The sequence below is a fragment of the Aulonocara sp. 'chitande type north' Nkhata Bay genome, linkage group LG23 (assembly GCF_057382095.1).
Source record: "Aulonocara sp. 'chitande type north' Nkhata Bay isolate Kocher_YH1m ecotype deep benthic linkage group LG23, A_spYH_male_GT1.1, whole genome shotgun sequence".
Classification (NCBI taxonomy): Eukaryota; Metazoa; Chordata; class Actinopteri; order Cichliformes; family Cichlidae; genus Aulonocara; species Aulonocara sp. 'chitande type north' Nkhata Bay.
Genome location: NC_141365.1, coordinates 18676913 through 18691142, shown reverse-complemented (window position 1 = coordinate 18691142; position 14230 = coordinate 18676913). Strand labels below are relative to the sequence as shown.

The 14230-nt window shown below is 38.8% G+C and overlaps 1 protein-coding gene across 5 annotated transcripts in view; it reads left to right on the top strand.

Moving 5' to 3' along the window:
• Positions 1-14230, top strand: part of ect2 (epithelial cell transforming 2) — a 38980-nt gene that overhangs the window by 14464 nt on the left and 10286 nt on the right. For 2 of the 5 annotated variants that reach the window (XM_086284662.1, XM_086284664.1), the window contains exons 10-24: positions 145-260; positions 1128-1190; positions 3539-3761; positions 3946-4107; positions 5183-5307; positions 6191-6310; positions 6389-6457; positions 6657-6767; positions 8287-8383; positions 8631-8712; positions 9848-9926; positions 10473-10592; positions 12189-12327; positions 13053-13207; positions 13849-13956. In XM_086284662.1, the coding sequence (XP_086140788.1) occupies positions 145-260; positions 1128-1190; positions 3539-3761; positions 3946-4107; positions 5183-5307; positions 6191-6310; positions 6389-6457; positions 6657-6767; positions 8287-8383; positions 8631-8712; positions 9848-9926; positions 10473-10592; positions 12189-12327; positions 13053-13207; positions 13849-13956 (1769 nt within the window). The remainder of the gene's footprint in view (positions 1-144; positions 261-1127; positions 1191-3538; positions 3762-3945; positions 4108-5182; positions 5308-6190; positions 6311-6388; positions 6458-6656; positions 6768-8286; positions 8384-8630; positions 8713-9847; positions 9927-10472; positions 10593-12188; positions 12328-13052; positions 13208-13848; positions 13957-14230) is intronic. The other 3 variants (XM_086284665.1, XM_086284667.1, XM_086284663.1) reach the window with 2 other exon arrangements.

Sequence of the window (14230 nt, the reverse complement as noted above, 5' to 3'; positions counted from 1 at the left end):
CAGACTGGCTCCATATGACTGAGTCTTTCTGACCCTGACTGTAATTTAGAGGTTATTGTCTTATGTTCCAGAATGAATCTGTGATAAGGATTTAGTGTTGTGTGCATTTTATTTATATAATCTCCTGGTTTTTCTTCATGAAAGGTGGCACGTACCTTGAGGTTGGAAATGAAAGATGTACGCACATGGTTGTGGAGGAAAACCTGGTAAAGGAGCTACCATTTTCTCCCTCCAAGAACCTATTTGTGGTCAAACAAGAGGTAGGCCTTTATATGTTTATTTTCTAGTCTTTGGCATTGATTTTTACTTAAAATAGCCTTGGATAATTATTGACATTATCATGGAATGACACACATTATAGACTAGAAACTATCTACTGATGGGATCACACTAGCTTTGATGCTTTTTAACGTACTGATGTTCTGACCCAGAAGAAGCTATTACTCAAGGTAACAGGTAGTCATTACTCTATTATTACTACTTCTCATTGGTCAGCCTTATATGTCATTAAACTCTGCCTTCAATTTGCTCTAAACTGCACATTTAAGTTTTTTTTTCTCTGTTTGCTGCCATGTTTTGTTGTTATTCTTGAGATCAACTACTAAAGCTGCTTAACATCACCCAACAAGCTATTAAAAGTTCAGAACAGCATCTCATACACACAGTAATGTTTCTGTGCAACTTCAAGACAAAAACAAGTTTGATTGGTAGTGGCTAAGACTGTCCAGACATGGCTGAATAATTAGTGTCCACTAGGGTTATGTTGCAGGAGGACAGGGACACCAGAGCAAAATAATGAATGCTCTGAAACAGAGTAATTATCTGATCAGGATTCTGTTAAGGTTAAATCTCAGTCAATACTGTCTCTGCTTCCCCCCTTTTCCTTCCGATGCTGTCAGAGAGGGGGTGAAAAATAGAGTTCCTCTTCCAGTGGATGAAAAGGTTAAATCACCTACATAACTTGGTTTGCCTGTATTGTTAACTACACAGTCAATATAGTGGTATCATTTTCTTTACTTTGTCAGTTTTATTGGTTTCAAAGGAAAGGGTACGATATTAAGTATTGTTAATCTTTTTCTGTCTTTGTCCTAACTCGGGTCAATAAAAACTGCTGTTTCTTCTCGCAGTGGTTCTGGGGAAGTATTCAGATGGATGCTCGAGCTGGAGAATCCATGTACCTCTATGAGAAGGTGAGTACATGATTATTAAATTATTATTTGCGTATCTATAAAAGCAAAAATTATGTACACAATATTTATGTAAGACAACAAACGGTAAATGGAGGATTTTTTTTTTTCTAGATGTGCAAGTACAGCATACAGCCAGTATTTAGAAACAGTTCTCCTATTTGTTTTTTAATTCTAAGCTCTTTTATTTGTTTACATTGTCCCTGTTCCTGTTTAAATACTTAATTTTTGTTAGTTTGATGGTTTTAGCTTGCATATTCCTGACCAGTGGTAAACTGCCATCTGTTCTTTTAACCCTTGTGTGGTGTTCATATTTTTGTTACTCAGCCAGTGTTCATGGGTCTGGTGGACCCGCTAGAGTTTTGGCTTTTGAAATTAACACTATCAAACAATTTTATGTTAAATTACTCAACAGATGTTCACTTCATCCCAATTACAAACCATATGAACAGCAAACATGGTTAATTTTTTCCCTTTACCTTTGTTAGATCATATTTATGAATTAATGTGCTTCTCGTTTTTTTTTTTTTTTATAAAATGTTATAAAAATAAATCAGTTATAATCAAGTGGAGTGAATGGAAAGACACAACACATTTACACGTGAAGCAATATGTTTCACAACTAAATGGGATCAGCTGCTCATCAATGGTGACATTAGGCCCAGGGTTGTAAAACAGGGGGAGGTGGTGCACACACTTATCCCACACTGTCCTGATGGCAGCTAGCTTGTCTCTCTGCCGTCGAGCTGGTCTGTCGTCTCGGTTATCAAAACGGATAATCCTGGAAATTTTGTGGAAGTTTTCCAGAGACATTGATGCACGGAAAGGTTCGTGCCGGTTTCTGCATCCCACAGGGATTCTGTGGATTCCCCTTTGGACCTGAAAACTCCTGCAAGGATAAGAACCCCAAAGTAGGCCTTTGGGGTTCTTAGATGAATTTGGTCCATCTCCTTCCTTCTTTCCAAAAACACACCTTCCTTCTAGATTACTGCAATCCAGAATAATTTTCTGGATGGAATCTGGGATGAAAAGCTCAAATGAAGACTTGATGTCCTGCACATGAGTAACTGTCAGCCGTGTTGGCCCTGCCTTATCACAGTAACAGCTCTGCATTTCTTGGGCAAGAAGACCATTCAATTTCACCAGTTACTGACATCCATATTCCTTCACTTGCTGTCTGGTGGGCTTGTTCTGGTCCTGGAGCTGGCTGCAGATGGGGTACTCGTCTTCGTTTTGTTACTAAATGGTGCTCAACCTCATCCTCTTCTTCAAAGTCACTGTCAGACTCTGAATTTTCGGAAATGTGAAATATTCTGAAACCTCTTTGTCAACATCATCATCCAAAGCCCCTCTCTCTTCCAAAATCAATTGGATGGCCCTCGCAGCAGATAATCTTTTGCCATCTTGATCAGTTGTGATAAAGAACCACACTGGCAAAGTCTTATTTATAGTATTATGCCCCTAATTAGCAGGAGGGACAGGGAATGAGAAAATAAAATTTGGATCCCTCAAGAAAGAGGGTAAAATGTGTGGGAATGTAAGAGCAGACAACAATGTTGCAACTTTGTGCGGGAGCAGGAGGGGAAGAAAACACTATCAGCAGCACCAGAAAGGAGGAAGACAGAGTGTGGGAACACAGGACCTACACTTTCAACACCTTTATTAGACCTGGGTCCAGTGGACCCGAACACCTTGTATGTAATGTAAATGCGTGGGGGGAGGTACAGTATGAGGTCATTGAAAATTAGTTCGGATTTATGTTCTTCACAGAAAATAAGCCAAAGCCAATGAATTTCAGTTTGAAAAAATAATTAATTGTTTAATTTTTCTTTTGAGAAAAACTGAAAACGGGTCTCACAGACCCGAACACCATACAAGGGTTAAGTCTTGCCATATTAATTCTTACCCCTTTCACTTCATTATGGAGTTTCCTATCACTCTCAAGCTTTATGCTGGATCCAGATTACACAGTATTATCACAAAACTAGCTGAAGCTGTAAAACAAACAAATAAATAATTATTTGAACATTTAAAAACCATGGCTGCCCTACATGACAATCAGTGCTTCATCTTGGACTTCCTCACAATATCGAGGAAGCGACTGTTGTGTCAAAAAACTGTGACAACTTCCAGAAAGTGTCCATGACGAACTGTAAAATCTCAGTGTACCTTTCCACATGCAACATAGAAATGAGGGATAAGATTAAGTGTAGATGATCCATACTGGCCTTTTTGTACTTCTCATTCATTTCATAATTTGCAAGAAATGTTCATGACCTTTTCATTCTTTAGTTTTTACATAGGTTGCTTTGTGTTTACCATGAGCTTTCTTTTTCCTCTCTGCACTTCAGAATGACAGCCCAGCTATGAAGAAAGCAGTGTCCCTCCTTTCCCTCACCACCCCAAACAGTAACCGTAAGCGTCGACGTCTGAAGGACACATTGGCTCAGCTCACCAAAGAAACAGAGATCTCTCCCTTCCCTCCGCGCAAAAGACCGTCAGCAGAGCACTCGTTGTCTATTGGTTCACTGCTGGACATCTCTAATACTCCAGAGACATGCAAGGCTTTGGCAGGTATTGATGGGAGAATGGATGACAGTCTCTTTTATGCAACTCTTAAGCAATTATGTCATATATACATTTTGCTAAATATTAATGGATCCCTGCAGGCAGTGTTTGTTTTTCCCACCGTAGTTGTGCTTTAGTTGAGTTTTTCTTTCTTCAGATGAAAACTGTACACAACTCTTCTTATTTCCAGAAGACAGAGTAGGAGAAAGTTTTGTGGCCAAGACTAGGATAGGAAGAAGGAAAACCAGGGAAAGGAGTAGGTCAGACAGGGAGGAGAGGAGAAAAAGGTCCCATCTGACTACAAATGCTTGTCAACAACCAGAAGAAGAGCAGCACCAGGGAACTTATGGAGGTTTGGATTTTGAGCAAGACAGTGGGGATAGTGGTTGGCATTAATTAAGAGCTATTACAAAGTTATTGTTTGATGGATGACAAACTGCTTTTACGGTAATGTAGTTGGTTTTTATCTGTAACACAACCAAATTGTTTCTGATTTTTTTTAGTTATATTCTCAATCACTCCCAGGCCAGCTGAGTGTAAAGGAGTACAAATGTGAAGTAGTCACCAGTCACCAGTTTGTCACCCTCAAACAAGCCAAGGTTTAATTTCTGGATAGCTCAGTGGATAGTGTAACTGTGCATGGCTTAACTATAAAAACCCATAATGAAGAGATTACAAGTATCATTGTATACAAAATGAAAATCTTAAGCACTGCAACTGACTAGTCACCAAATATTAGAAAATACTAGCCTTACTTCCACTCAATGCAGTACCTTCATCTAAAGAGCATAGTTTAATACTTTAATTTGGCTTAAAGTGTTTGGGGGGATAAGATAAAAGCAGAACATGTAACAGATGTCAGATGGGGGGGAAAAAAGCCATTGGCAGACATAAACATAACCGCTTAGCTCTGGGACGTTCAGCTTCTGATATCTCAGTTTTAGGAAAAATGCCAAGAAATTTCTCAAGGAGGTCGTCTTCACAGTCAGCACAGAGCAATGTAAGACACGTTTTGTGTGAACGTCTGACTCTCGATTTGGCAAACGGCATGTTCTCTAACGTTGAGAGCACTGGCTTGTAAAGACCAATGAGGTCAGCCAGGCCATGTCAAAGGAAATAATTCTTTAAAGTCAAATAAATATATTTATTAACTCTGTGTACCAACATGAATAAACCAAAACCTATTAAAAACCTATAAACTGTGTTTTTGCATTTACATACTTTTCATTCCATTACATACATTGTGCCATTAACCCGCACAACAGAATTGCAGTACATAAAAAATATTTATAATAATAATTTTGTTTTCAGTCAGTTATAGTTGTTAACAAGCTATGATAGTGAATGGACACCTGGCACTCTCTGCCTGTACTTCAGTGCACCATTATAACCTTATGTCTTCCTGCCTGGCTTCTTTGTTCCTCCAGAGAGTTCGAAGCCTTCTAAGAGTTCAACTCCGGTTCTCTCCAAGCAGTCAGCCAGGTGGCAGGTCTCCAAGGAGCTCTACCAAACTGAAAGCAACTATGTAGACATTTTAAGCACAATCCTACAGGTAAGTGTGTGTCTGTGTTCACATGGTGTGCACAGTTCTAATATTTCCCCCTCAGGTCAACCTGTGTGTTGTCCCTGGCGACAGTTTGAGGCTAAACTATAATCATTAAAGGTTTGTATGTGTGTATTTGCAAGCTGCAACTTGGCCTGTCTTATCAGTTGGTCCCAGCAGAGAGTCAGACAGCTGACCAGTGAGGGAGAAAATGACCTGCCTGACCATTTCTCTCTCTGTCTCCGCTTGAGAATCTTTTACTCTTTTTTTGCTTCTTTTCTTTATCTTCTTTGGATTTCCTCCATTTTGATGTTGCTTACCTTCAGGTTGCTTCTGTGGCTCCTCCACTGTGATTTTTTTTTTTTTTTTTTTTTTATCTTTATCAAAGAAAAACAGCAGAAACTGACTCCATTATCCAGAGATTCAGAATTTCATGCATGCCTAAAAAAAGATGTAGTGCTGCTTATTACGGCATGTTTCATTGTTGGGTCATGTTTCTTTTTCTTTAGTATTTATAGATAATTGGATTTCATTTTTCAACCTGAAACAACAATGGCACAGTTGATTGGAGATGGGAAAAACAGATAAAGATAAAATGTATTATACCTTTTCTGTTTTTTCTCACAAGTGATGTTCACATTTACATGAATTAACTTGGACACAACATGATGGCATAAAAGCTTGAAAATACTAAAGCTTCAAGCCATTTTCTTCATGTATGATTAGAAGACAATTGAAAAATAATATCCAGAAAATATCCCCATCTCTGGGTACGTTGCTCTGGATTGTCATTTCATCTAAAATGTTGGTCTTTGATCTTTTGACATGTGAATCATTCTTGGTTCTTCATGGTGTATAATAAAGTATTTCCCATATTTACTTTAATCTTTAGCTTTTCAAGCATCCATTGGAAAAAGAGGGACAGGTGGGTGGACCTATCCTGGCTCAAGAGGAGATTAAGACAATATTTGGCAGCATCCCAGACATCTATGAAGTTCATACCAGAATAAAGGTAATGTATCCCCAAACGTTTGTCTTATGCAAAAATCGGAGAAAAGTTTTGTTGTTAACCTTCTGGTCTGTTGATCAGAATGATCTTGAGGAGCTCCTCACAGACTGGTCAGAAAACAGAAGTGTTGGAAACATCATTCTGAAATACGTGAGTTTCTACGTGTTTATACATGATGTATACATGCTATAAAAGTTCACACATGCTTGGTGGTCAAGGCTGGTCAAAGTCAGAGAGAAATAATATCGGCGTCATGGTGTGTCAAATTACTTAATGAGACTAGTATTTTGGATTCTCACGTAAACTTTATTCTTCTGTGTGACTCTTCCTTTTTTCCCCTTCCTTATAGTCTAAAGAGCTGGTGAAGGCCTACCCCCCCTTTGTCAACTTCTTTGAAATGAGCAAAGAGACCATTGTTCGGTGTGAGAAACAAAAACCACGGTTTCATGCATTCCTCAAGGTATGACCTTTTATGTTTGTGTGTTTTTTGCCTGTCTAGTGGATTTCATGACATGAGCAAAAAAAAAAATCTGATACATGAAAAAACCCCAACTTGATTAAAATGTGACAGATGTTTGTATCCACAGCCTTTTGACTGTTTACCACTGCAAATACTAAATCTTTCAGAGGAAGTCACATTATGTCCCCTTGCACCTGTCCATCTATGACTGACACTGACTCTTCAATTTTTATCAAAAGTACGATCCTTCAACTTGAGTTTTAATTTTGAGAATTTGGCAGGCAACTCCCTCCCTGCAACTTGCCGAATCTGGTGAGTGGGTCAGGTGGTGAGGTGAAGATTGTGTTGGTATGCATAAAAGACTTTTGCTTTCATTGTGCACTCAACATGGCGCACACCTTCAGTTTAGATTATTTCCTCTGAATGTTCACTGTCACATCCCAGTAGATTTTGCACATTATAGTAGAATCTCTTGTTGACAGTCTGACCCAAGGGGACAAGTTCACAGTGCACAACGAATGCTGAGAGGGGGAAAAAAAAAGAGATAATGTGACCATACTCCCAGTGTCGCTCTTCACTTAATGTGCTACCCTCAGGCTTATAAACTGGACTCTTCAACTGAAAATTACAGTGGTTGTAGCGGGAGACCAGACTCTCATCACCAGCAATATTTCATCTCATGAATTCAAAACAGAAGCTGATGTTGGCTGTCTGCGTTGCAGTTTCACTGCAGACCTCGAACTTGCGCAAACAGTGCAAGTGGTAAGAACTGAGCTTCCAGGGAACAACATAACAAAAGCTGGCACACTGGATGCTGTCTGAACATGATGACAAGATGACCTTAAACACCCTAATTTTACTGGCCTGTTTCCAGAATTTTTTAATCACGCCTCAGTCTTATGCATATAAGACTTTTCGCTGGCTTAGAAAATCAGATTCTCAGAAGAAGGCTCACAGATTAATAAAACATAAACACCACCTCAGATTACCTAACTATTAAATTGTTTAGTACTTGCATAGCATTTTTCTACTCAAGTACTCAAAATGCTTTTATTACAAGCTTCAGTCACCCATTCACATACACATTGATACACTTTTTTTTTTATGTGCCTAAGCTCTTTTAACTTAACACATATACACTCCAATGGCTGCATCAGGGGCAGCTTGGGGTTCAGTCTCATGCCCAGAGATACTCCAACAAGCTTGACTACAGACAAGAGGAGCTGGGGATTGAACCACCAACCTTCTGAATGATCAACCTGCTTCTTGAGCCAGGCCTAAACTGGCTTTCTCCAGTGCATGTAAACATATAAGCAACAGATAAAACAGACATAGCATTTATTACATGTGTTGTGATGTGGACATGTCCTTGTTTTTTATGTTTTGGTTATTTATTTATTTATTCTTTTATTTTATTAACTTTTTAAGAATAAATTTTCCAGTTATCACGTAAATTAGGATTTAAATAACCAGCAGAAGTCTAAATCAAGCTTCAATTTTATTTGCTTCCATTATACAGATTAACCAGGCCAAGCCAGAATGTGGCAGGCAGACACTGGTGGAGCTGCTCATAAGACCAGTACAGAGACTGCCTAGCGTGGCCCTTCTTCTTAATGGTAACGCATACATATATAACCCTTTGTCAAAATAGTTTAGATGAACTTTTTGCAGCAACTCTCCTTGTCTTTTTTTTTTTCTTTTTCTTTCCCCGTCTACATCTGCCACCATTTTTCTTTATGTCCTGTTGATTCCCTTTTGTAACATCTCTTCCTCTGTTCTTTTCTGTTCATATTTCTGTGATTTTCATCTCTTCTCTCCCGTCTACTTCTTACGAAATTTTTTCCATTCTTTTCTCTATTCCAGACATAAAGAAACATACATCGGATGACAACCCAGACAAGATAACACTGGAGAAAGCAATTGAGTCTCTGAAAGAAGTCATGACGTGAGTTGGCGTGACCTTAACCTTGCTTTTGTGACAATTTCTCGGCTAGCGTTGTTTGATCATTTATACATTTTAACACTTTCTTGTGAATTCTCTTTTATCATAATGAGTCTTGACCCTCATGCATATTCAAATTGTAGTAATTGACCATTGTTCAGTAAAGATTCGGCAATAATTGAAGCTGTTTAAATCTTGACACATCTGAAGAACTGCTGCAGATATTCATGGAGCCATAGTCTGAAAACACAGCTACCTTTTAATACAGGTGTATGCTGGTAAAGCATGAAATGTGCAATAGTAGAGAATAATAAAACCGTTTGTATAGTCGTGGTTATGCTACTTAAATTAATTAGACTTGGCAGTTTAACTTTAAGGTCACACCTCTGGACTTTGATCATCTCCAGCCGGAGACGCATTCTATCCAACAGTGCAAACATCTGTGATAACCAGTCTCATTTTACATTCTCATGTGGCTTTAACTGGGTCAGATGTTCTAAACAGTTGGCTATAATAATATCCCCTGAAATTAGCAGAAGTAGTCTGCAAGGTGGAATTCAGTGGAGTGCCACCTTGTGAACTTTTCTTAATGCTCAAAACAGCATTTTAACCAACAGCCAACTGGGTTTTTAATTTTCTGTTATGTACTTGTCCAAGAGAAATGTATTCTCTAACCATTTCGAAGTACTTCACCTCCTCATTACATTCCTAAATGTCCAGCGAACGCACAATCGATCCAATACCGGCTTCCAGTGACTGTATTTGTCAGTACTCCAATATCGGCATACACTGATGCATGGATTCATAAAAGGAAAAATATGCAGCACTAACATGATTTAATACCATTTAAAGGGACCTTCAAGACGGAGGAATGATTTCATATATTGTTGACCTTTTTTTCCCCTAACTGGCTTAACTTTTTGTTGCAGTTGTTAGCAAATTGCCGTGTTCTGTATTTGTGGTTATGATTGACTTTTATCAATAATTAAAACGGAAATAAATACTATCCTTGTAAAACTAAGACAGTTGATAAATTATGAAGCAATTTAGCTTTTTTCCAGTGGCCCACTGAATGATTTTGATTTTTTCTTTTCTTCTTAAGCATTAATCACATTTTTTTTGATGTCTCTCTTTTTAGCCACATTAATGAGGACAAAAGGAAAACTGAAGGCCAGAAGCAAATCTTTGATGTTGTTTATGAAGTTGATGGTTGTCCTGTAAGTTTGAAGATTGCTGCTGTTTACCTGTGTGTGATTGCTACACTCATTTTAGTGCAGATTGTGTACTAATTCATTTCTATGCAAAAATATTTTTTTAAAAAAATTGTGACGGTGAACGTCTGTCTTCTAGTTTTCCTCCAGAAGGCAGGCCCTAACCACTAAACAGACCAGGCAGTCTATTTCAGTCATGTGGAGAGGAACAATAGTATTTGTACTTTTGCAGTTAAAATGTAGTTGTTTTATAATGCATCCTAATGTTTTGGGAAGTGGGTTTGTAAGAATAATAATAATTTAACATTTTAAAGGGACTCGAGAGAAACCAAAAATAAACCACTGGCAAGTCTAAATAACCTGTAAGTGCAAATGGGACCTTGACAGTTTGTCTTCGTCTGTGTCAGGCCTGTGATTGGCTGCCTGTCTACGGCTACTACCATCTAAACTATGAGCTAGTTGAGCTGTTGGACATGCCTGCCTCCCTCTTTAACATGCACTCACCATTTTTCTCTTCACCTTCTTGCTACTTATCGTGCTTTCTCTTTCCAGGCCAACCTGCTGTCCTCCCATCGTAGCCTCGTTTACCGAGTAGAAACCATTGCTCTGGGAGATCAGCCATGTGACCGTGGTGAAAATGTCACATTGTTCCTCTTCAATGACTGTCTTGAGGTGAAAATGCATCAACACACGATTAAAGTTTTGGTCATTCAAAGACCCAGATTCACACTTATTAACCCCCGAACCCACTGTCAGTGTAAAGGTTACCTTTATCACACCAGATCTGAAACCTAGGCTGTATTTAAATCTACCTTTGGGCTTAATTAAAAATGTATAAACATTTCTTCATATTTATATGTTGTTAGGTAAAGCTCTTTCGCAGCTAAATTAATAATTTCAGTTCAGGTTTATTTATATAGCACCAAATCATAATAACAGTTGCTTCAAGGCACTTTGCATTGTAAGGTAAAGATCCTACAATAGTACAAAGACAACTGACAAAACCCCTATGAGCAAGTGCTTCGGCGACACTGGGAAGGAAAATATAGGAATATATTGCCACCTGTTGCTTTGGCATGTTCCTAGCAGCGTTTTGCTTCATTTTTGCATTTACGTGTGGACGGGATTTTTTTTTTTTAAAATGAAAACGGAAAATCTCAGTTTTCAAAAATACCCGTGGACGTAGCCTCAGATGCAGACATTACCATTTCTTTTGTCTGTTTTTTTGGACTTATATGAATCTACTTGAGACAATAGGGTGACAGTGGAGTTTGAAATTGATACCGTAGGTGTTTCTACTAGGGGCAGCACTGGCAGCAGTCGGTATTTTTAATTGGGTAATTACTCCCTGTTAAAACACTTATTGTAAGTGTTGGTCTGCTATTGTGATTAAGAATAAGCAAATGATACATTAATAGTAATCGGTGCAGAAGTTATGGTCTTTCAGCTGTAATGCGTGGTTTAAAGTTACATAGTCATAGTATGATGCAGATTCTTTGTCACACAGGGGGCCGGCTAGATATACTTTTGCTGTTAGTGGTGTTTTCCATCTGTGACTTTAGTCTTGTCATATTCTTTTCAGAATTCTCCTAAAATATCCCTTGCACCCAAGATTGCTTATCTGTATATGTTGAGCTGTTATGTTTCCCAACAAAAATGATAAAGATAAAAAGAAGCTAAAGGCTTCAGAGGTTTTGGGAGAGTCTCTCAGCGTGTCTCAGAATATGCTGTGCAAGTCTCTTGCCAAATCAGGAATGTGCAGTCTATCACTGCTGACACAAAGTGTGTGTGTTAATTAGCAGTGGGTCAGCATGGGAACATGGCAGGCAATCATGAAAGAGACGAGGTTAGCGGCTGCGCTGATTCAGAAGTGTCAGTGACGCCTCCTAATGAGCCTGTCTGTGTGTGTTCAGCAGCTACACTGTGTGTGTTTTAATATATAGAATGGCCATTGTCATGGGTGGCCTCACTACTCTCTATCATCAGCAGCCATTGATTAACTCTTGACCTGGAATGTTGCGTTGTATTTTATCCTCTCCCACATCTCCCTCCTTTCTTCTCTGCCTCTTCTATCTTCCTTCTCATCTCCTAATTAACGTGACATTAATGAGTTGCATCGTTTACCTCTATGAAGGCATCATTGATTTATTGCCAAGCAATCGATAGCAACTTCACCCACATACTGCAAAATGCACCCACACTCAAGGGATGTTACTTTGAAGTTGACTTTCACACTTACCTGCAAAGTTGGTGTCTGCATCTCTACAGATTGCAAGGAAGCGACACAAGGTGATCAATACGTTCAAGAGTCCGCTGGGACAGACGAGACCACCGCCCCCCCTGAAACACATAGCATTAATGCCGCTGTCTCAGATTCGACGAGTGCTGGACTTGCAAGACACAGAAGGTAAAATTGGCAAAATACACAGTTGCATCTTAACATTTCATCTGCAAGTCATCTCAGTGTCCATATGATCAGTCGTAAGTGGAGCAGAAGATTAAATAATTTCATTTCTAAGTTGTATTTTTGAAAAATCCTGTATCGTGCTTGATAAAATTTTAAAGAAACTGTCAGCTTCCAACTAACTGAAAATGTTAGTTATCTTTAATTAATTAATGTAATTTGTTGTTTTTCCCTCAAACAGTCCATCTGAATAATCACAGCTTCTGTTTGTTGTTATAATCAATTTCCTTCATTTGCTTTTAAGAGAGTACTTTGTTTACTTGCACTGCAGCTAAAGAAGGACACCCTGGCTGTAGAAGTACAGAGCTAACTAACTTTAGAAGATATCCACTCAGTCTGTCTGACTTGGACGCTGAAGCCTCATTAGATGAACTTTTGAATATTCTTTTGCACAAGATGACTCTGGCTTCTGTAACCCATCACCCCCAGCAGTCTTAAGTGTTACCATCATTTCTTCCTGCTCATCTCTTTTCAACAGTTTCTTCTCCCATCTCCTCTTCCCACACACTCCCTTGATCTTCCTTTTTTCTTTCTTATATCTTTCTCTTCTCACCGCCTGATTTCTTTTTTCTTTTTTTAAACCCTCTTACTTTTGTCACTGTTAATTATCTTCCCTCTTGCACCGTCACTGTCTGTCCTGGTCTCACTCTTTCAATTCCTCCCTTCAGAGTGTGTGAATGCATTCGCCTTGGTGGTTCGCCCTCCAACTGAACAGGAGAACTTGTTGTTCAGCTTCCAACTGGCGGGAGAGGAAACGGTTAAAAGCGCCTGGCTGCGAACACTTTGCCGCCATGTAGCCAACACCATCTGCAGGGCTGATGCGGTGAGAAGCAGCACACTCGTACATAAAGAGAAAGAAAGCAATGGAGGACATTTTTTGTTCGAATGTATTTGTTTCATACATTTGTATATGAGAAGACAGGGCATGTTTATGACATGCGGTTAGATGTGGGAATGCATATCGTAGTTATTGTTCATGGAAACAAAAATGAGAAATTACATAAAAGATTAAGTTATTTAGTGCTTGTGGAAAATGGTAGAAATCAGACTTCTCTGGTGTTGATTAAGCTCATGCATTGTTGAGCTCACTGGAAGATGTTAATTTGAGATGCTGCAGTTTGCAGAGTACTCAGCAGGGGGCGATGTTGGCATCTGTTCTGCCTAAACGGCACACAGCTGCATTCCTAATGCTTTTTTCACTGGGTCAGAGCTGCAATGTGAATACCAATGAGAGGACTTCAGTTTGTTAAAAAGCCCACTGCAGGGTAAGGGAGAGAAGGAAATAAAGACTGTGTTAATCCTCCTCCACATACCAGCCTACTAGTTCGACAACAGAGTAAAATGTATCCATCTGTACTGATTACTTGAATTGCACTCTTCAGGTCATGATTTACTATACTGAGTTTGGATCTTTTTTTATTTATTTATTTATTTTTGTATTTTGTCATCTTGTCTTGCAAACAGGAAGACCTTATTCAGTGTACAGACCCAGACTCACTGCAGGTCAGCACCAAGGATATGGACAGCACCTTGAGCAAAGCCTCCAGGGCCATCAAGAAAACCTCTAAAAAGGTAAAGGTCGAAGAAGTGGCTTTTAATAAGGAACCCTTCCAATATTGACCCCTAAATATTAATGATTTTAGTGGTATTGTAAAGCGCTTTGGGTGCCTTGAAAAGCGCTATATAAATCCAATCCATTATCATTATTATTATTATCATTAATATTTGGTGGAAGGCTCCAAAAATTGACTCAGCGGGAGGAAAGAGATGGGCAACATGAGTATAAAACCTTGCATTCTTAGCAATTTTTATTTATTTATTTACTTTTTTGGATGTTCTAAAGAGT